Source organism: Peromyscus leucopus, chromosome 15 (genome assembly GCF_004664715.2).
Source record: "Peromyscus leucopus breed LL Stock chromosome 15, UCI_PerLeu_2.1, whole genome shotgun sequence".
NCBI classification, from domain to species: domain Eukaryota; kingdom Metazoa; phylum Chordata; class Mammalia; order Rodentia; family Cricetidae; genus Peromyscus; species Peromyscus leucopus.
In genome coordinates, this window is record NC_051076.1 from 49,733,745 (window position 1) to 49,754,961 (window position 21,217).

General features: G+C 35.9%; 1 protein-coding gene across 2 annotated transcripts in view; it reads right to left on the minus strand.

The window, feature by feature from the left end:
• Dennd1b (DENN domain containing 1B) overlaps nt 1-21,217 on the minus strand; it is a 219,589-nt gene that overhangs the window by 84,201 nt on the left and 114,171 nt on the right. For both annotated transcript variants that reach the window (XM_028889858.2, XM_028889857.2), the window contains 3 exons: nt 19,674-19,774; nt 13,051-13,096; nt 7,963-8,064 (listed from right to left, as the gene is read on the minus strand). In XM_028889858.2, coding sequence (XP_028745691.1) covers nt 7,963-8,064; nt 13,051-13,096; nt 19,674-19,774 — 249 coding nt within the window. The remainder of the gene's footprint in view (nt 1-7,962; nt 8,065-13,050; nt 13,097-19,673; nt 19,775-21,217) is intronic.

The following is a 21,217-nucleotide window of genomic DNA, read 5'->3' on the forward strand; positions in this document are numbered from 1 at the left end:
AGCATCACTGTGATAAAGAAAAATAAATCCTTTACCTAGATATCCTGAGTTTATTTTCAGAATCATGGTTAAGAGTGAGGATAAAAGTGTTGTACCACAATGGTGATCAGCATGGCATGGTGGCCCTAAGGAGCAACGGTGATCAGCATGGCATGGTGGCCCTAAAGAACAACAGTGATCAGCATGACATGGTGGCCCTAAAGAACAATCAGCATGCATGGGCCCTAAAGAACAACAGTGATCAGCATGGCATGGTGGCCCTAAAGAACAACAGTGATCAGCATGGCATGGTGGCCCTAAGGGAGCAACAGTGATCACCATGGCATGGTGGCCCTAAGGAGCAATGGTGATCAGCATGACATGGTGGCCCTAAGGAGCATAAATGGCATGTTAAGGGATAGTTAAGTCATGGTTATTAAGACCAGCACTTTCCTAAAACAGAAACATACTTAACTACTAAGTATTATTTTAAGTGTTATTTTTACCCATCAAGAAGGAAACTTCTCTTTGCAACAAATGGAGACCATTACAGAAAACCACAACTAATCCAAATGCAGTTGTAGAGCCCATTCCCAACTGATACATCTATAAGACACCTCTTGCACCTAAGGATCAGGAACCATTGCATGAGAGAGGACAGAAAGATTGTAAGAGCCAGAGGAACAGGGAGTCTGCTGTGAGACTGTGACTCCTACAAATTTAGAAGTTATAGCCATAAAGTCTCACCAACATGAATGCCTAAACATAAGCAGAGTAAGGATAACACCAACACACATGCTGGCGTGAACAGAGGAAATTCTGAGGCCTCAACCCTAGACAAAGAACTCTAGGTAATTAAGAAATGCTGATTGGGAAGAGCATAATTAATTATCAAATATCAAGTGGTCCTTACTGGAAACATACAAGTAACACTATACAGACTGAGCAGGTTACATTTATAGATTTAGAAATAGACATACACACATATACATATGGAACAATAATTTTAAAAAGAGGCATACTTAGACTTACTATGTAGGCCATCATTGTAGAAAGACATAATGAGCTTAGCTGTGCTATGAAAGGATTAGCTAAGTTTTTGTGCTGATAGACATGGTATTCAAGCTTGGCCAAAATTATGCTCACTTCAGCTTTCTGGTAGTACAGATAGTTGTATCAATCCTCTATATCAGTTCTCCCTATCTTTGTTAACGTTAGTCCTAAATTTTGAATAATGCATGGATAACACAGTTTTTTCCCTTGGGAGTTGGTGTAGGACCAGGCAAATGGAATATGAACTGGAGTGTATGTACCTTTCCTAGATTTCTCCTTTCTTAGGATGCAAAGCAGAGAATGCATAATGGAATAGGTACCTTAACCCTGGAGCTGACGCCATGCCTTGAAGATGGACGTTGCCCACAGTTCTGGACAGCTTTCATTTGAATTATTATACAATAAATAGTTTTGAGTATTTTATAAGTATGTTTTCTTAGTTTTGGATACTATAATTACAATATTATGCCCTTTCCTTTCCTCCCTTCAAACTCTCCCATATACTCTTCCTTGCTCTTTCAAATCCATGGCCTGCTTTTCATTAATAGTTGTTACATGCATATATGTATATGTGTATACATATACACTCCTAGAAATAACCTGCTCAGTCTGAATGAAGTTACTTATATCTGTACTTTCAGACCTGGCCATTTGGTATTGGATAAAATAAATATTTTGATCAAAATTGCTGAATTCTCTCTTATGGCATTTTAATCTGTACCCTAATTGATTTATCACTTAAAATAGAAACAAAAAGTATACAAAAGAACATATGAGTCCTTTGAAATGAAAACAAAGACTAAGCTCTGGCTTCTGTACTTGCTCATGCTGGTGAACCTGAAATTCAGCACTCAATGAACTGACATATCATAAGGTTCCTGCCAGGCCAAGAGGAAACAGTCATATTAATCCAGAGAAGAACAATGAGCTCCTAAAACCCTGTGCTTTACTATGAAAGGCTGTTCCTGAGGGACCATAGAGGCCAACACTTTATTTTCCCTGTATGTAAGCCTAGAATAGGCCTTATCTCCCTGACCAATGAACTAGGATTGTCATGTCAATCTCTTCAAGTGCACCTGTTCCTTTTCTTTATAACATCTGTCTACATCTATAATACTAGACGAGTCTTTGTCTAAGTAATGTGTGTCTTTAAACTGATATCTGTGTTTTCTTACTCACCACTGTATTATCGGCTCTCAGCATAAGTGTACACAGTACATGCTTGATAAATACATGCTGAGCCAATGAATGCCTCAAAGAGAACACATGAAGTAAACAAAACAACCTGTACCAGGCATGATTTTGCCTTAACTCCAGGTTACTCAAACAGAGCATCAGCAGTGGACATCAGGATCATAATTCACTTCAAAGTTCAGCAAGTCCTTCTGATACGAGCACAGTTAAAATAGTTCAGAGGACAATGTGCTCAGTATTACATACCACAACACTGTCGTGAGCATGGAAGAGTCATCAGTATTACATACCACAACATTGTCGTGAGCATGGGAGAGTCAAGGCTTTATAGGACTAGAATAAATGGAAGACAATTTTAAAGGATGCAAATGAAAGTTTGCCATTTCTTTACCACTCCTCATTAACAGTGAGGAAACAGAAAAGCATGCTGCTAATATGGCACATGGGGAGAGTGCTAGAGACAGAGTTGACATCTTTTAAAATGAAAGGCTAGAGAAAGCCCATGGAATTCATGAGCTCTTACAACCACTAAAAGTAGCAACAGTAAATTAACTTTACAAATGACAAAATAGAGAGATATGAACAGGAGAGTCTTGAAAGCTTTGGCTAGCTCTTATTCAAGTGAGAGTAAAGATTTTTGAAATATTCACAAGCACATCTAAAGTTGGGGGTTGTTTTTGCCTTTTCTGTTTTTATATTTAAGTCTTATATATTGAAACTATACAATGAGAAAAGAGTAGGGAATAAGGAAATAGTAAAATCTGTAACATTTTATCTACTAGCAAACAAAAAACTCTTATTTTAGAAATGATCACATCTACGAAACTAATTATTTAAAAAGATGATGAGTTTTCACAGACAATTAGAATGTCATCAAAGTGTGGGCTTTCCCAGTCAAGCAAGAAATAAAATGCTGTATTATGGGGAAATATATATATATTCTGTTTTTTTTTTTCCATTATAAGACTCAAACAAAAGTATCCTTATATACTATTCTGGATAAAAACTACACAGAGATTTTTAAAAGCAAACATGTGTGTCAAGCAATTGGAACAGTGTAATTGTATTTCTCATCTGCACTCACTCATCCGGTGCTTACTACTTACAAAGCACAACACAGAGGCTGCTAAGGCAGGGCTTTGACAGCGGATGCCAGAATCCTAGCAGCCCAGGATGAGCATGCATATAGGTCTTCAAGGACAAACGGAAACCAGGTTTGTTTCCTCAAGTCTGTTCTCCACATTCAATGTTCTCCAGGCAGTGCTGGAATTTGAAGCATTTGTAATTTGTATTGTCTGCCCAGCAAGGGCCACCACAGGCTTTTGTTGGAGGCGTCACTGACCATTCAACACAATCAGGATTACAGCAGAGCTATGACAAACCGGAACTAAAATCATATTCTTGGGGGCCTTATCTTCCTTATAAGACATACTGTGACATTTAACTGGTTAAAGCCTTCATGTTAAATCATAGGACCTAGTCAATGAATTAAACATTTATTGATAATATTCATGGCCACAAGAGACTAGTTTATATACATTATAATTTTTAAATTAATTTAAAAATCCTCTAAAATAACCAATGCTTTTCTAAACTGATTCCCAAATAAATAAACTCTCTTAAATGTAGCTACTGAAAAATTTAATTTCAAGTTTGTGTTTTAGAGGTTTTCTCTAGTTCTTTAGGTTCCTCATGAGTTTTGGTGACTCATGGTAATTTGTGCCTTTCCCTTTTCATATCACAATTAAATCATTAGCATATTACTTCAAAGGATTTTTTAAAACATCAGTGTAACAATGTGGTAGTTTACATAAAACCATTTATAAGAAGTGTCCCCTAATATTTTAGTAATTAAAAGATTTTATACCAAAACCTAGGTATCGCATCACAGTGTGCCCCAGAATAACAGCCCCTAAGTTAGCATGGAAAGGTACACAGCAGATATTTAATAAATGTGAGTTTAATTATATTGATTATTATCACACAGAATAACATTTAAAGGTGATAGGTACTTTTACAAACTTTCTATCAGAGAAAACAATTATCTTCCAACAATAGTATCTGCAAGATGAAAACACTTTAAAATCAGTGCTGAAAAATTTTAAATCAAATATATCATGTTGCTATTCCTCTAGCGAGACAAGAAGAAAACTGCTCATGAATAAAACTGTAAATAAGTTACTCATTACTCATAAATGTATATCACATTTACTGTGAGGAACTACAGTCTTCTATTTAGGGCAAAGATACAAAAACCAACCTTATCCACTAAAGCTCTAGCTATCAACAATAGACTTCTTGTGCCTCAGTTTTCTTACCTAAAATAAGAACATGTTCTTTAATAAATTAAAAACATCTAAAGATGGTTATGCAAAACTTCTTGCTTGTTGCAATGAATATTCTAACACAAACAGCTTTGTCAGATGCCAGTCAACTCTCAGCTGCTTTCATCTACAAGACTTGGTTTATAATTGTTGATCTTAACATTCCCATGAGAGCACACTTTCTAAATCATACTGTAATTCTAATTACTAGCCTAATTTTCCAGCAAATAAATAGGTTATGTTCTTACATTATGAATAGTAACATTTCACAAATTATTATAAAATATTAATAATGACAAAAATTAAAATGAACAGTAAAAGTAAGAAACACAAAGTTTTAAATTGCTACACAATTAAACTAAATCTGTCTATAAATATATAGAATGAGGGATTTCAATAGTTCATTTTCTGAACTTAAATGAACTCATTTGATATTTGCCTTGTTATATATAATGGAACTTTTCTTCCCATTCTCATACACACACACTAATAATAACATCAACTTTGATCGATGATTACTTGGCCCTAAAGTTTACTCTTTTAGTTCAAAATATTCCAACTACATGTGTTTGAAAATGTCTAAATGGCATAATACTAAAATAAAGTTACAATACTTTTATACACAAGCTACAAAAGAGTTTCAATGAGTTACTGTCTTCAAAGGGTTTTCTGTGAAATAATATCCTTAAAATCATTGCCAATAAAACATTTAGGTTTTATTTTGTTTTGATGATCCAAATCTATAGTGAAATGATGAAATCAAAAAACAAGTGTTCTTGTCAGAAAACAGGAAGAAAGGTGTTTTTTTTTTCCTCCCAAAAGGAAAACAAAGGATTCCTGAAGCTTGCCCTGATTTATTTTTTCAATTTTAAATACCTTAAGAGCAGCGGAAGTGCTACTGGCGTGGTAGTATTTCTAACAGTCAATAAATCTAAAATATTATGTGTGAATATTGGAATGAAGCCATTAAGAAGATTACAGCATGCAACGCACCAGAGGGTCCACAGGAAAAAAGAGCTAGTAATTCAGGACAACTGTGACCACTGACCTTTGGGCAGCCGCGGCCACTGGTCAATGTGACATGGTAATAGAGTGCACATGCACACACCGGCACCCAGCCTGTAAGCATAATTTAAACGCTTTGGTGGATGCTTTTAAAAGGCCTCCTTTTAAATCTCAGTTAACTTACTAACTAATCAAACAATGCCAATAGTAATACCTTTCAGGCTTCAAAAATATTAATGTAAATCACACATAAAAATTCAGTTATCATTCAGGATTTTATCAGATCTTATTTAAAACATTTGCCAGATTAAACTGTGTAGAGCTCTAAAGGGCAGTCTTAAAAAACTGATGAAAATGAGAACTTTGTTAGAGATGAGTTGAACAACCACCTAAAATACTTTAGAAAATCACCACAACTTTAAAAGAGCTCCTGCTTTCACCAAACGGCTCCTGCTCTATCTCGGGGCTTTTCCTGGCCGAGTCTTCAGCTGTGGCAAGTCTGGGGCCTTCAAATTGCAGCACCTTTGCAATCCGCGGCACTAGCTGGCCACGCTCCTTCTCCTACACGCTCACAATGGCAGTTAGCGTAATGTGGTGCTAACCAAGCAGCACACTGACTCTTCTGTACCCGCCTGCAGTTGTATCTGTGCATCGGTGAGTGCTGCTTAGCATCCCTATACATTTAAATCAATATCTTAATTATAAAACAAATCTACAAGACAAGTACTTCTCAGTTAAAAGCGATTCCCACTACAATGAGACTTCAAAGGCTCTCTTCTCAAGCAAGGAGCTCAGTGTGACTATACAGATTTTAATATCATGTAGAGAAAGGCTGAGTTTCTCTCTCTTTTTAGTAAACAACCCTTTCTCCTGAAGTACAACATTAGAAAATGTGCATATCATAAGAATGATGTTTGAGAAGCTGGAATTCTATTTTCATAAGTATTTCTCTACCTAGTGAAAAATTCTTGGATGCAGTTCTAAACGCAGAGCGTATCCCTGCTAGCAGTCGCTGCAGATTTCACAACGAAGCATCTGGCCACATTAAGCCGAGAAGAGACTATCAGTGTCCACTGGTCTGAGTTCGACGGACGGTTCACACACAACAATCTGACTGCAGTGAAAACAGTTCAGTTTAACGAGCTTAAAGGTCGGGCAATGGACTGGTTATTGATAAGCATAAGTACTCTGGCTTTGACATAAAACTCCCATTTTCCTGTCATTCGCCATAAGAACAATCTAGGCTAGTACTGATGTATTTTTTAAACTGGAGATTTTTAAATTCTCCCTCTCAAAGTCCTTAATAATGGAGAAAATTATATTGCAAAGTTTACTTTCAATTCTCAAATTTTAATAATGTTGAGAAGAATAGATACTTTGAGGGTGCTTTTTAAAATAAGGGAGCTATTTTAAAGTTATAACTATGTTATAAAGACATTTAAATAGCCATTAAATATGTACAGAAATAGCACTAGTTTTAATTTTGCCCTATATTAAAGAACACAAAAGCCCCAAACTGCAAATTTACATAGATTATTTAATATTAAATACATAATACATGCCACTAAGAGCTGTGCGCACGCGTGCACACACACATGCACACACACACACACACACACACACACACACACCCTCCACAAGATCAAAGACCCGAAGAGGACTGGCACTTAATTTATCAGCTTTACAGACAAAAGACAGTTTTCGTCATTTCAAAAGGATCAGATGTCTTTTATGACAAACTGGGCTTGCAGTTTAATTTACAAATAGAATTCTAAGTAAGCATTCTTTGCTCTGCCAAAGCAGATGACAAACTGTAGGTTTTCATTCTTGTGGCCCTCAGCAGGACAGGAAAGATTAAAATAAAACTGAAATAATTTAGAGAAAACAAATAAATGTTTCAGAAAGTTGGGAGAGATCAAAGCCAGAATTTTCTGACCCCAACTGTACAAGCATTTCTTATTATATTGACCAGTGCCATCAGATCATTAATTAAAAGGAAAAGCGCTGGCAGGTGGCAGGGAAGCAAAAGCCGATAATTGGCCCCTTCTTCTTCTTGCCTTCAAAAACTCTCTCATTCTTTTGCAAGATATGCCACCAGGCAGACAGAATGCCTACTTTGTAATACAATGATTAAGACGAGATGAAGGGACTCAATGTTTAAAGAAACTCTGCGTAATGAATGCATCTAGCTTTTTAATTATGATCCCGTTTTTACAATAAGGAATATGGTATTCCATTTAAAATCTCAACTGCCAAAAGGTAAAGTATTAAAAATAGAATCTACATCAATTCTTCTTAAAACCCTTGCATATACTGACTTTAAAGGTTCAGATACAAAGTGGAAAACAGGAGCTTGAGAGTCCAGCAACAAACATTCTTGTTCCCCACAGATATCCCTTGGACTTACCACATCACTGGGGAGGTTGCTCAAGTCATTAAATGGTGATTCTAAAGTGTTTGTGTCAACATTTAACACAACCACATCTTCCAATGATTTATTTTTCACTCTCTGTTTAAAAAACACAATTATGAAAAAAATCTTATTATATTTTTCTTACAAGTTTATGATGAGTTTAGAAACAAAAAAACTATCTTAGTGTATTAAGCTTAGGAAAATTAAAGAGGGAAATTCAATATTATTAAACAATGTAAACAACTTTACTTTCTGAAAAAGGAAAGGTGACTATAATTGATTTTAAAAGATTTGATTAAAATACTTAAAACAGAAAATATCCTCATCTAATGTCACATTAAAATAACTGCCAACAATTTAGCACAATACTGGGCAGAGGTCCATCAAGATATAAAAAACGGTAGCCTTTATCATCTGAATGTCAACCTTATGATACAGGGATTTGTTTCCCATTTCAAACCCACTGTAGCATTAATACACTGGAGAGATTATGGAAACGACTAACAATGACTGCAGTCCTAAACTACATTTCAAGTGAGGAAGTATGTTCCTGTGTGGCCACGCCAGTGTGCAGCCATGAGTAGGACTGAAAGGGAAAGGAGAAGACAATGGAGAGACTGACTACTGATGTGTAATTTGCCAATTATGTCCTCACATGAATTTTTATGTAAGGAGTAAAACTTATAATCTCAGCACTAGGGAGGCAGAGGCAGGCAGAGCTCTGGGTTGAAGGCTAGCCTGGTCTAGATAATGAGTTCCAAGACAGGCAGGGATACACAGAGAAAACCTGTCATAAAAAAAATAAAATTTAACAGTTCATCAGAATGACTTATCTGTCCATGTTGTTTGAAAATTTAGTGTAATGGTATCTCAATGGTTTTACAAATAATAGTAAGTTATAAAAACCTTATCAAAGTTATGTCTAAAAGGGTATAGTTTATTTTCTGTTTCACACATCTACTTAAATTAATGAATTCTATGTGGAAACATGCCTCAGGTGTAAGTGACGTACTCCAGTAATGAAATGCAGCCACAAAATTCAGACTTCTACATTCATACAGGCCAACAGGCAAAAGGCAATAATTTCAGTGCAGCACTTTTAGTTAGGGGCATCGTTATAATTCTTTTTTCTCAGCCGAGGGAGGTTTCTCTATGTAGCCCTGGCTGTCCTGGAACAGTATGTAGGCCAAACCAATCTTGAACTCACAGAGATCCTCCTGCCTCTTCCTCCCAAATGCTGTAATTAAAAGCAAGCTCCACTGGCTAAATACTTGAATTTTAAAGTAGTTTAACCAATTATTTTGTTACAACTTGATTCTGATTAAAGTGACTCTGATCCATTTTGGATTTCAACTCTTGAGTATTTAGTTAAATGTTAAATTTCCTACAGAAATGACAAGTGGGAATGAGGAATCTCTATGTGTTTAGAAATCCACAATCTAGGCTATATATTCTCAGGGGACACTGGTTCTAAAATCTGTCTTGTAAAAGACATTACAATTACTAAAAATTCAGAACTAAAAGATGGCTACCTCTAAGTTATTATCAAGAAATCATTTCTGGTGATGTAACTGACATTCTATAGAAATGTCAGAAACATACTGATTTCCTTTCCTTTTCATGTGTACACATGTTTAAAAGGTTTAAATGCATAACTATATCATTATGTATATTAACTATAATTTTAATAACAAATTATAAGTGAAATATATAATGCCATTTGTTTAGGAAAAGAATGTCATAATATGATGACCATTTCACTTTCTGTGGTGTTCTCATACCAGAGAAACTGATATAATCCAGAAGACTAAATCTATTTTTACCAATGGGAATTGAGTTTGTTCAAACATTTAAAGATAAGGACTATGTGCTAGCAAAATGTTTATGATAACATTAGTACGGTCTGATTAATGGCAGTAATGTGATTTGTAGACTTTTTCAATTGCTTTTCTTTTGAAGGCAAATAATAACTGAATATTAAATTTTGTTCAAGGGCCCACTCACTAAAAGTAAAAAAATAAAAATCTGTTCATTACTAATAAATAAACTGAAACCCTAATGTTAGAATAAATATATGTAAGCAAAGGGGGGGTAGGTTACAATTTAACTATATGAAAATACTGAAACTAGTACTATTTTTCTCTCCAAATCAAGTGTTAGCTGTGTCTACTCTACCTAGGCATGCGAGTCAGCAATGGAACCTCTTCCTCTGTCTCATATTGTTATATCTCATATGTTCATGGGGTGCAATTTAAAAGAAAACATGAAAATAAAAATGTTTTTCCAGAAAAGTGAGAAGATAATGCTGGACACGTGATGCTGGGTGTGCGAGTCTCTCCCAGGCCCTGTGGAATTAACCCTTGTGCACACTGTGGCTAAATACATTATAAACACTAATGTACTGGAATGGCACAGGGCAGCAGCATAGGACCTTAGCAAAGGGGACGGACATTCTGGAACACACAGTCCTGGACAGATGAAAACAAACAAGCCCACCCTCGGGTCTGTGGTTTCCAAGTTACTCAGCTACAGACTTAGTCCACACTTAACTTCACCAGAAGTCTGCTTTTCAGGGAAAATAAAATCTGTTTCCCTTACTTCAGAAATAAACTTCTACTTTGAAAAGATACTTTTTCACCATTCTTTAGTCACAATTATGTAAAACCACGTGGAAAGGTTTCAAAGAACATTAATTTCATGATTTGGAACTTGGAGGTTTTTACACAATTAATGATATTAGCTGAGACCATTATGACCAAAAAGACGACAGTACTTTTTCATTTTCCTCCAAAATTAGCTGCAATTGCTAAAAGTTACAGTGCTGTCTCTCATACTAACTGCATGAATACCTAAATTCCATTTAAAACATACATATTATAAAATAAAAGCAAAAAGATAAAAATTTAATTGAAAACTCTTTGATAGTGACACACTAGTTTAAGGAAGTATCAAGTGATATGCACATTATTTAAGGACATCAAATGCGCCTCTCCCTCCCTGTCAACATACTGAGGGCAGGCTAATAAACAAGATAAGCACAGCACTGAAGGCGTGGAAGCTTCCCACAATCCAATTACCATTCTAAATGTCCCACTTCATAGAAGGAACCGACTCAAAGTTACAATGGTCTTTTTCTTCAAAATACTATTTTCCAAAAAGGAAAAAATCCATTTCAGGAAAAGACAGAGGGAAAAAATAATTTAATTATAAATTTTCAAAGAATTTTTTTTCATTTAAAGTTCCTTTGTAAGTGGCCAATAAGAATGTGATAAATTAAATGAAATAGCTAGTGTGCTTCCTCATCCATCCTAATTTGGAAAAGCCTAATTTATTTGTCTTAAAGAGTGCTGTAGAGCCATTCCACACACCCAAAATTAACAGGAGACCACGAGGCACTCCCTCCAATTTTAAATTATTTTCATCTATGTAAGTAAACACATTATAAAATTCTGGGTGCTACTTTCAGTATACATTTAGAGTGGAAATGATGAAAATCAAACCTGGTTACTTTTAAGACAAAAAAATCCAAGCAACTAATTTCATGAAAGTCAAACTAGTGAAATTCAGGTTATACCCTACCTGATGACATATGTACATATCTATCTGCTCATGCCTTATTTCATACACTGCATTCTTGGCTTATAATAGTTCCTTAAAATTAATAAAATATAAGGAGTCACAAATTTATCCCACTCAGACTTCAATATTAAAAATGTGTTAAACCTAATAAAATGCATTAAAATCTATACTTCAGTAATAGTGGAACAAAAGAATTATTGCCCTAGCATTTTCCAAAAAGAAAAAATAAAAAAAGCCCCAAACTTGAGACTAGGTAGAATTCTCTAATCAAAGCTTTCTCGTGGATAGGGCTCTATCTTAGTAAGAATCTTCTCTGACCAAAGAAAAGACTAGTGTTGGCAACTAGCAGGAAAACCACACCCAGTACATCAGTGTGTCCATTAGCAAATGTGATGCATTATTAATGTTACTCTGTGCAATCATCAAAGACAATGTGTTTCAATGAAACTGACATCAGCAAGCATGATGCCACTCAGATGACGCAAAACTTGTTTTTTTAGCCTTTTGGTAATTTATATGCCCTTTTCTTTCTTTTTCTTTCTTGCTTTTTTTTTTTTTTTTTTTTTTTGGTTTTGGTTTTGGTTTTTTCTTTTTTGAGACACGGTTTCTCTGTGTAGCTGTGGCTCTTCTGGAACTTGCTTTGTAGACCAGGCTGGCCTCCAACTCATGACTATTGACCTGCCTCTGCCTTCTGAATGTTGGGGTTAAAGATGTGTGCCACCACACACACAAGCCAATCTTACAAGAAGGGCTTTCTGGAAATTTCATTGACTGTAAACCCAAGTATTTAAAGTTTAATGAGTTTCAGGATAGGGATAAAGTAAGCAACAAAAATCATTTTGAAATGAGATAACAATAGAAAGAGAAAAAAAATACTAAATTTATCTCTGACAGGAGGATGGAAACTCTGAACTTAGAAACGTATATGCCTGGTCTTCTCTTTAGTTCTGCCTGGCACCAAAGCCCCTGTGCACAACAGGCTGACCTGCACTGTGGGGATCCTTTCTCAGCCCCTTAAGGACTAGCACCACAGGAATGAGCCACCACATACTGGTTAATAAGTTTATCATTAGTATGTTAAACTCACACTTTGATAATCAACTGATAAACTGGAAATAATGAAGTTGTGTAAAGGAAAACTTTGACTTGGTGAATCATAAGAACATAAAATTTAATTTCAAAATATTGTACTAAATATGAGATACAGAAAATCTTGAGTTGCAAGAAATCCGTGGTTCATCAAGGAACAACGATTTTATTATTTAAAACTGACCACATGACTTCAAACACAACCATTTCCATAGGTTTCATGCCATCACTGGACAAACCAGTATATTGCATAAACTGAAGTGATTTCAGTGACATTGTCTTAAAACGACCCTTACGTATATCCATGTCAATCTAGTACATCTTAATATTAGTCAAATAAGCTTCAAATAAAACTTTTATCTATTATTTCTAATTAATTAGTTTCATAACTATTTTACTGAGAAAGATACTCACCTCTATGAGACTGGAGTGTATTCCAATCAGGTATGGCATTGGGGCACTAAATTAAAAATATATATGTATGTATAGATTCATATTGTTCATTAAAACTGAAACAACATAAAAGCAATTCAAATGCTTAAAAACTAACTTCAAGTGCTCAGTTCCACCCATGTTACAGATATTGAAAATTACTCAATGTATAAAAGTTACATTTCATCTTGTAGGCCACTACTATTTAAAGTTTGTTTATATAAAAATGTCTAAGTCATTTATTATTAAATCAAAAGCTCTATGCCTAAATAACATGTTTTACTTATAAAGACTATCAAGGTGTAGGTCACATTGGATCTTTTCTATATACTTGATAGCAAATATAGTCTAAATAATCTTCAAATGTATCCACATTTCTTTTATACATATTCTTGTTCAGTGGGATTATTTCTGTTATTGTAATGGATCATCGCTGTTTCATAACTGATATGTCACTCAATATCTACTATGTCAGTCTACCACTAAGGCACCACATATTTACCTCATCCTGTTTTCACTGTTCTAGAACCAGTGACATCGACATAGTAAGTCCCCCCTGTTCTCCTGTACCCCTACACTTTCAGATTCATTTTTTTTTAAAGTAAAAATTTTTTATTTTGATTGATTTCTCAATATAATGCCAGTTTGAATGGAGAAATTTGGTTCCACAGACACTTGGTAATGCTACAGAGAGCTACTACTTTCCCCAGGAAGTTAGGCTAACAGCTGGAAAGAGAAAGCACAACTTCCTAGCAGCATGGCAAATTAAGCCACAGGCCTGGGGCCCCGCAGCTTTTCTATTCAAAATGGCACGAACAGTTTTCAGCTGGTGACAGATGAGAGGTGGGAACAAGACGTGGACACCACACGGAGCACTGCGTGTACTGTACGAGTGACAGCGGACAGACCAAACGTAAGGGGTGGAAGGAGAACCATAGAAAAGGGAACCAATATTATACTCAAATGCTTTTTAGAGCCTTTCTGTATATATACATATATATATATATATATATATATTTATCCAAAAATATGTTTTATACAGATAAATGTTTCTCAATTAAAGATGGGTCCAAAGCTATAGTATAACATAAAGCATGTCTTCTGTTAAGACTAACCACCTGAATTTTCAATTTCTTTAAAGTTAGTGCATTACTTTTATCCTTAGTAGTATAATAATATTTTTTTTTCCGAGACAGGGTCTCTTTATGTAGTCCTGGCTGTCCTCAAACTCACAGAGATCTGCCTGCTTCTGCCTCCTGAGTGCTGGGGTTAAAGGTGTGCATGACCACTGTCTGGCTACTAATATGAGAATCTTAATAAAAAATTTTCATGTCTAAGAATGGTTTTGAATTAATTATTTCAGGCTATGATTTTGGGAGCATACCAGATCCAGGCCCTTGGATAGAAACTTAAACAAGGTGATAAACAATGTAGATGGGATATATTTCCTCCTGGATCTTGTACTCCAGCAGAAAATAAAGATACTAAATCACTTTAGTATATGACATATGAATCAGGAAAATGTTAGAAATAATTGTTAGGAAATACAAGAAGAAAAGTAGTCACCTTGAAATTTTGAAACTAAATTATCAACAAAAAATAAGGACAGACAGATGTCTATGAAAAATGATAAATAAATGAGAACACGTAGCTATTTTTTAAAATACGCATTTTGGGGAATCCTTCTATAGACATCTCTGACCTTTAACACCAACCTTTCCTGCTAATGCAAATCTTGCTGCTCAAAGGCTCATATAATGTTCTCAACAGCACTGTCATTATACAGAACTGCTCAGGCTCCGTGATGTGCACACCACTGCAGAGTAGTAGTGATAGCTGACTCTAACAGATACCCTAGCCGGTCCAGATGTCTCAAATCATTTTAGAAAGGTCCAAGTTTAGTCAGTTAAGGCTGACTAAAAATAACTTTTATATCCAGAATCCCAGAAACCATAAATTAGGTTCTTTCTCATTACTATGTACATGCAGTACATGCAGTATTTCATTATGACTGTATTAATTCTCCTTCACAGTTGTCTTAGCTTATTGTAGCCTTGTTCCTTTACAGTCTTTTAAAAAGTCTACACAACTGACCATCTGGATGGAGTTGGTGTGGTATTCTGTAAGCTTCACTTGACTATTCCATGCCTTGATCTCCTTAGGAACTAACAGATTCTCTACCTTTAAAGGAAACAGAAACAAATGTGGACTGTTGCCCTTTTGCTGGCAGAAGGGAAAGCTGGCTGTTGCCCTAGTTCAAGCTCTTGTGCCTGGGTTCTCTACAACTCCCCAGAAGACATAAAATGCAGATCACTATCCAGGGCTCCAGGCGCAGCTTTGGACAACTGTCAAAAACAAGTTGGCCAACTCCCAGTGTCTTTCATGCCACACCCACCAAACATGAAAGGTATAGCACAGCAATCTCAAAATCACTATGGGAACCTCTAGATCCCCTGAGGTTTAGAATATTTTACCAGTGATGTTGACAATACAAAAAGTTCATAGTATCTTAAACTCCAAAGAATATTTTAGTAAGAGTCCTAATCAAAATACTCACGCCTTGTAAACCTAAGAAGTATATCCATCTTCCAAACAAGGCTAGCATTTCATAAAGCAAAAGTCTAAGCTAACCAATAATCCTAGGAAATACATCCAGAAAAATCCTTTGAAATGTTTCTGAAAGCTACTTGCTTTCTGAGATACAAATAATATGCTCATATAAATTAAGTTAGAATTAAAATTATATTATAGCAGGCTTCTATGACAAATTTAACAATTAACAAATCAAAACTCTTCAATGTGATCACAGAAAAATGCTGTATAGTTTATTTTTTCTTACTAATTTGTAGCAAATTCATAAACTTACAGATGTTTGAATTAAAAACACTAGAGTATAATTTTCTAAAATCATTATGATATTTGACAGAATACAGTGTTTATAGAGTCAAAAGAGTGGGCGTTTCTTTCCCAGTGGACTGTCATATACTATTATGACAACAGCCAGCTCTCCTGGAAAGTCACTCTGAATCCTAGCTGGACCGCCCATCCTACTTTGATGAGGGTGTTGGTACATCAGGAAGAAATCAGTGGTGATGCAGATGCTCCATTATCCACACATAAGGCTGTCTTTAAGCTCTACTGTCTGTGATATTATTTAGAAAAGACAGTACAGACGGCTCTAAACTATTGCTTCTTTGTGGTGGCATCTTTATGCAGAATCACTTTTTTTTCTCCTTCCAAAGCTACTTAAAAAGAAGCAGCCGGGCGGTGGTGGCGCACACGCCTTTAATCCCAGCACTCGGGAGGCAGAGCCAGGCGGATCTCTGTGAGTTAGAGGCCAGCCTGGGCTACCAAGTGAGTCCCAGGAAAGGTGCAAAGCTACACAAAGAAACCCTGTCTCGAAAAAACCAAAAAAAAAAAAGAAAAAAAAAGAAAAAAGAAAAAAGAAAAGAAGCTAACCTGACACATACTATTGCAGCCATCAGGGTAGTCTGAAAGAATGTAATTTTTACTTAATTTTTTTCTTAGAATCTAAATCGTATAGTTGCAAAGAAATAATCTAGAAAATCCAACTATATGACTAACTTAAGCACCGCTTGAGCAGATAATGATCTATGATCATCTTGGTGGTCTTAGAGCCACACTTCCTCAAATGTACTTATGAATTCAGACAGTTTTGAAGTGTCTGACAATAGATGTGCCATATTGGAGTACTGTTACTTTGCTTGATTGAAAGGAAAACACAGATGACATCACTTCCTCCCAGCAGCTTTCCTAAACTTAGCAAGAATGTGCTGTCCACATATTGCTTAAGCTGCCACCCATGTGTCCTTGAGTGACTTAGCTATAGCAATTACAGTGTTACAGGGTTGTTCTATACTTGTAGGTGTGCATGGAGGTGTGCAGAGAGCTATGTATGTGTGTTTATTTCTTCCAGTAAATAAACAAGTAAAAAAGCTTATTTATTGCATTACATGTTCACAGCTTGCCAAATAGGCAGTCACTAAATGATGGAGGGCTGAGCAGGTGGGTTAATGTATGTATGGATGGGTGGATGGACCAACCAACAATGTAGTAAGAGTGTCAAAGGACCAAGATGTGATATTCATCTATGGTCACAAGAGGGCATTATGGTTCTCCAAAGTCTATGGCACATCACCAACACCAGGTGCAAACACAGAAATGTTTTATGGATCCAGGGCTATTTCAGGATTTGCAACATCCCAATCATTCTGAAAAGTAAACCAACATACATGTAATCCTCAAAAAATGTGGCCCATTTGGAACTTGATGTAAATTTTTTTCAATGATTTTGAGACTGAGGGAATAATTTACATTTTTCTTCCTATCAGTATGGTCCTAATATTAAGGATATAAATGGAGGAGAATCATTTTCCCTAGGAAACTGCTTAATCTATCACACTTTCTGACAATAGAAGGAAACATAGATGGATAGATAGATCCTTTAACAAAAGCTGAGCCTATCATATGACTTTAAGGCTCAGAAAGTTTTCAAATAACTCCTTGTTTGGACACTACTGCTCACTCTGAACCAGGGAATACCTGCATGGAGGCTGTTGGAACTTGTCCTAAGGACTACTTCCGGCATTAGAAGAAGTAAGCAATAAGAAAGAACGGGGGGGGGGGGGGGGGGGGGGAGCTTCTTTAGAGTGGAGGCAGCAGTGAAGACTGGACAGCAGGGACAGAACCAAGAAAACAGTTCTGGAAAGAATCTGTGTATCATTGACACTTTCAAATAGTGTTTAGAACATTTTACATATATATTACTACATAGAATTGAGCTTAAAGGTATGTTATCCCAAAAGGTCAGAACATTTTAGCAGAAAAATTGTGATGCAAGGAGTATTATAAAACGTAATACTAATCCTATAATTAGTTCTCAAAATGACTACAATTGTATATGACTTTTAGAAAAGAGAACTTTAAAATAAATGTCTAGTTACAGATGCTGTATACAAAAAAAATCTACTGCCTGCACCAACATAAGCAAACTGCATTCTCTGCCTTTAAGGAGGAAAACTATTTTAATTGTGTTGGTCAAAAGGAAAACTCTAAGATGAATAACAAAAAAAAAAACAAAAAACAAAAAAAAACCTTACTTACTTAGTGATCTGGCTTTATACTTAGATTTGTACATGTTACACTTCACAATATAATTAAATTACATCCTGTAGTCTACAAAACTGTTTTTCCTTTCAATGTTCTCCAAGGACAGAACAGCAGTGGTGAGTCCCTGACTACCTACTTCACCGAAGAGCAATACTGTTACGCCACTATGGAAGCGCACAGGGCAGAAGTGTAATTAATCTGGACACTGTTCTGAAGAAGGCTAGCCACCTACCATCCTTCTGAAGAAACTTCATGTGTTTAAATAAACACAATCCTTAAAAAACTTTAACGTCTTTCATGAAAATTTTAAGTAAATATATTAATTCCAAAAGACTTTGATTTTTACTAATACTAGCTTTGATATACGAAAATTATCAATACCAAATGATTTCTGTGTGTTTTTCTCCCTCTCCTTCTCCCCTTCTCCCCCTCCCTCCCTCCCTCCCTTCCTCTTTCTGTCTCTGTGTCTCTCTGTGTCTCTCTGTCTCTTTCTTTCTCTGTGTTTCTCTGTCTCTCTGTCTCTGTCTCTGTCTCTGTCTCTCTCTCTCTCTCTCTCTCTGTGTGTGTGTGTGTGTGAATCATACATGTATACAAAGGCATGATTCAGAGAAGAAAATCTCAACAAATTTTTTTTAAAAATTCACTATGCCTGCAGGTGGTTATACAGTGAGAAAAATTCTTTACCCTGAGTATCAAAACTCCTGTATCGGAATCTAGTTCATGAGTGTCTTCCCTATACACAATCAAGGCCTCTGCCCTGAAGTCTCCCCCTGGTCTAGCCTTCCTATATACCAGCCTTGCTATATTCCAGTCAGAGGGAACAAGGAGGCCATTGGCCATTGTTCCAGTTTCTAGTGGCCTGATTGAACTCAGATTACTGAGCTCACTGGGAGTTGTTTCTAAAGCCAGACAGTTCTCACAATTGCTCTCACACTTTCCACTGTTTTTCATGGTTGCTTTAGGCTGACACTTTGCCTCATACCAGACTCTCAAAAATTCTTGTACTAGAAGCAGTGGCTTTGACAATACTGTTTTCATGGTGCTATTGAGGGGGAGGTGAAGAAAAAGGGTGTCCCAGGCAAAGGTAGGAAAGCTTGTCCTCAATAAAGCCAAGGGGACTATGGGTAGATTTGACAGATAAATTCTGATACCTGGGGTACTATTCTCTGATACCAGAACCCTTGTGTAACCTTTGAGCCATTAATGAAATTATATTTCTTACTTACACGTCTTTTTTTCTAAATGACCACAGAAGAAATTTGCAAAATTTAAAGAACTACATTTTGCCAAATCTAAATTTTTGTTATCTTTGGAATGAACTGTTCTGATTGATACATATAAAAATACGTTTATACTTACAAATCATCTGAAAGTCAAGTTTCTGTGGTTCCTTTCATCTGTACATGACTATACTATAAAGATCTGTTTCTAATGGTGACGTCCAGGTGCAAGGACTCCGGCAAAGGCCAGCTTACCAGCAGTAGTCCAGTAGGTGGGGAGGAAGCACAGGGATGTATATGTGCTGCCAGTACATCGGGTAGAGCAGAGCAGCGGATCCATGGAGACAGGCGGTTAACTAAAATGCACAGAAGGGTAACAATAATGAGGAGCTGCTGACCCTCTAAAGAAAAAGGCATGTTCAAGGTATCAAAGATGAGTGATCATCATAGAACAATTTACCCAGTGACATAGCTCACACTGTTTTTACCAATTCTACATGTAAAATCCTGTGTCTCAGAGGTCCCTCTGAAAAACACACAAACAGCAAAAGGAGTTTCTTGGGAATCATATGCAGATTTTTATATTCAACTTGAAAATATAGCTAAGGTTAAATTTGGACCATAAATAAAAGTTGAACTGAAAAAAATTAGTGAGTCTTTTAGAAAATACTGTAGGAAATGACAATATGCACAACACAGTTTGCGCATCACTCAGATTAATACAGCACGATTAAATATGGAAAGAAGAGAGGCTGAAAGCTCCTGAGGGATATCATTAGGGCAAATTGCCAAAGAATGAAACATGAGCCAGTCAGGAGAGTCTGGAAGCGGCAATAATACCAAGGGACTTGAATGTTCGACAGTTGGAGCTTCAGTAATGTGTGAACTGTGGGCTATGGTATCAAGAGACTCTGTTCACTGACACATAGAATGTCACTATTGACCAGCGAGCTGCCCAAGCTTGACAGCTGTACTACGGGAAGCCAAGTATATCATAATTTCATATTTAAACTGCTCATTCCAGATTAACATTTTGTTTCCTAGCTTTAGATCACAGCGGCTGCAATTACACTGTTGCTACTTTAGAGGTAATTGCCATTTTAATTGTTGTGTTTGGGCAAGCAGTTAATTAAAATTTTTTAATGCTTAACAAAGGGACACCACTTTTTTCTCCCTCCTAACTAATCCTCATTCATATTTCTTTCTGTGTGGCTTCTATTTTAAAAATTCCTATAGTTATAAAGGTTATTTTTACTGAAAAAAGTAATAATTAAACCAGTGTTCTTTTTCACTGTTTTAAAGTTTTACTATAGTCTCCATTTCAAGGTTCTCAACTAAGTCATTTTATTTAACTTTGAAAGAATTTTTTAAAAACTGTATGAAAATGAACTATAGGCTTTCCAAAAGGAAATAGCTCCATCTTTTAAAAAAGAAGATTTTTAAAATATAAACACAATAACTACATCTAAAACTATACATGTACACAAAGTAATCAGACTCATTAAGAGCACCATTGTTCTTCCTGACTGTAAAATAGCTGCATTCAATTAAAAAAATCAATTAAGAGTTAAGATAGTATGATCTAAAATAAAAACACTAAAATTTTCAGTCACCTTTTTCACGTATTTCATGTATAGTCCAATCAGATTTTTATCAAGGTTAAGTGACAGACAATGCAGTCGGACTCAAACTGACTGTCTGATACGGACACTGGAGCAGTCCAGTGCCGTGCATACAAGCTTTGTTAGTTTACCACAGCATTCTTTCAATAAATGATATTTTTAATTCCTTAATTACAG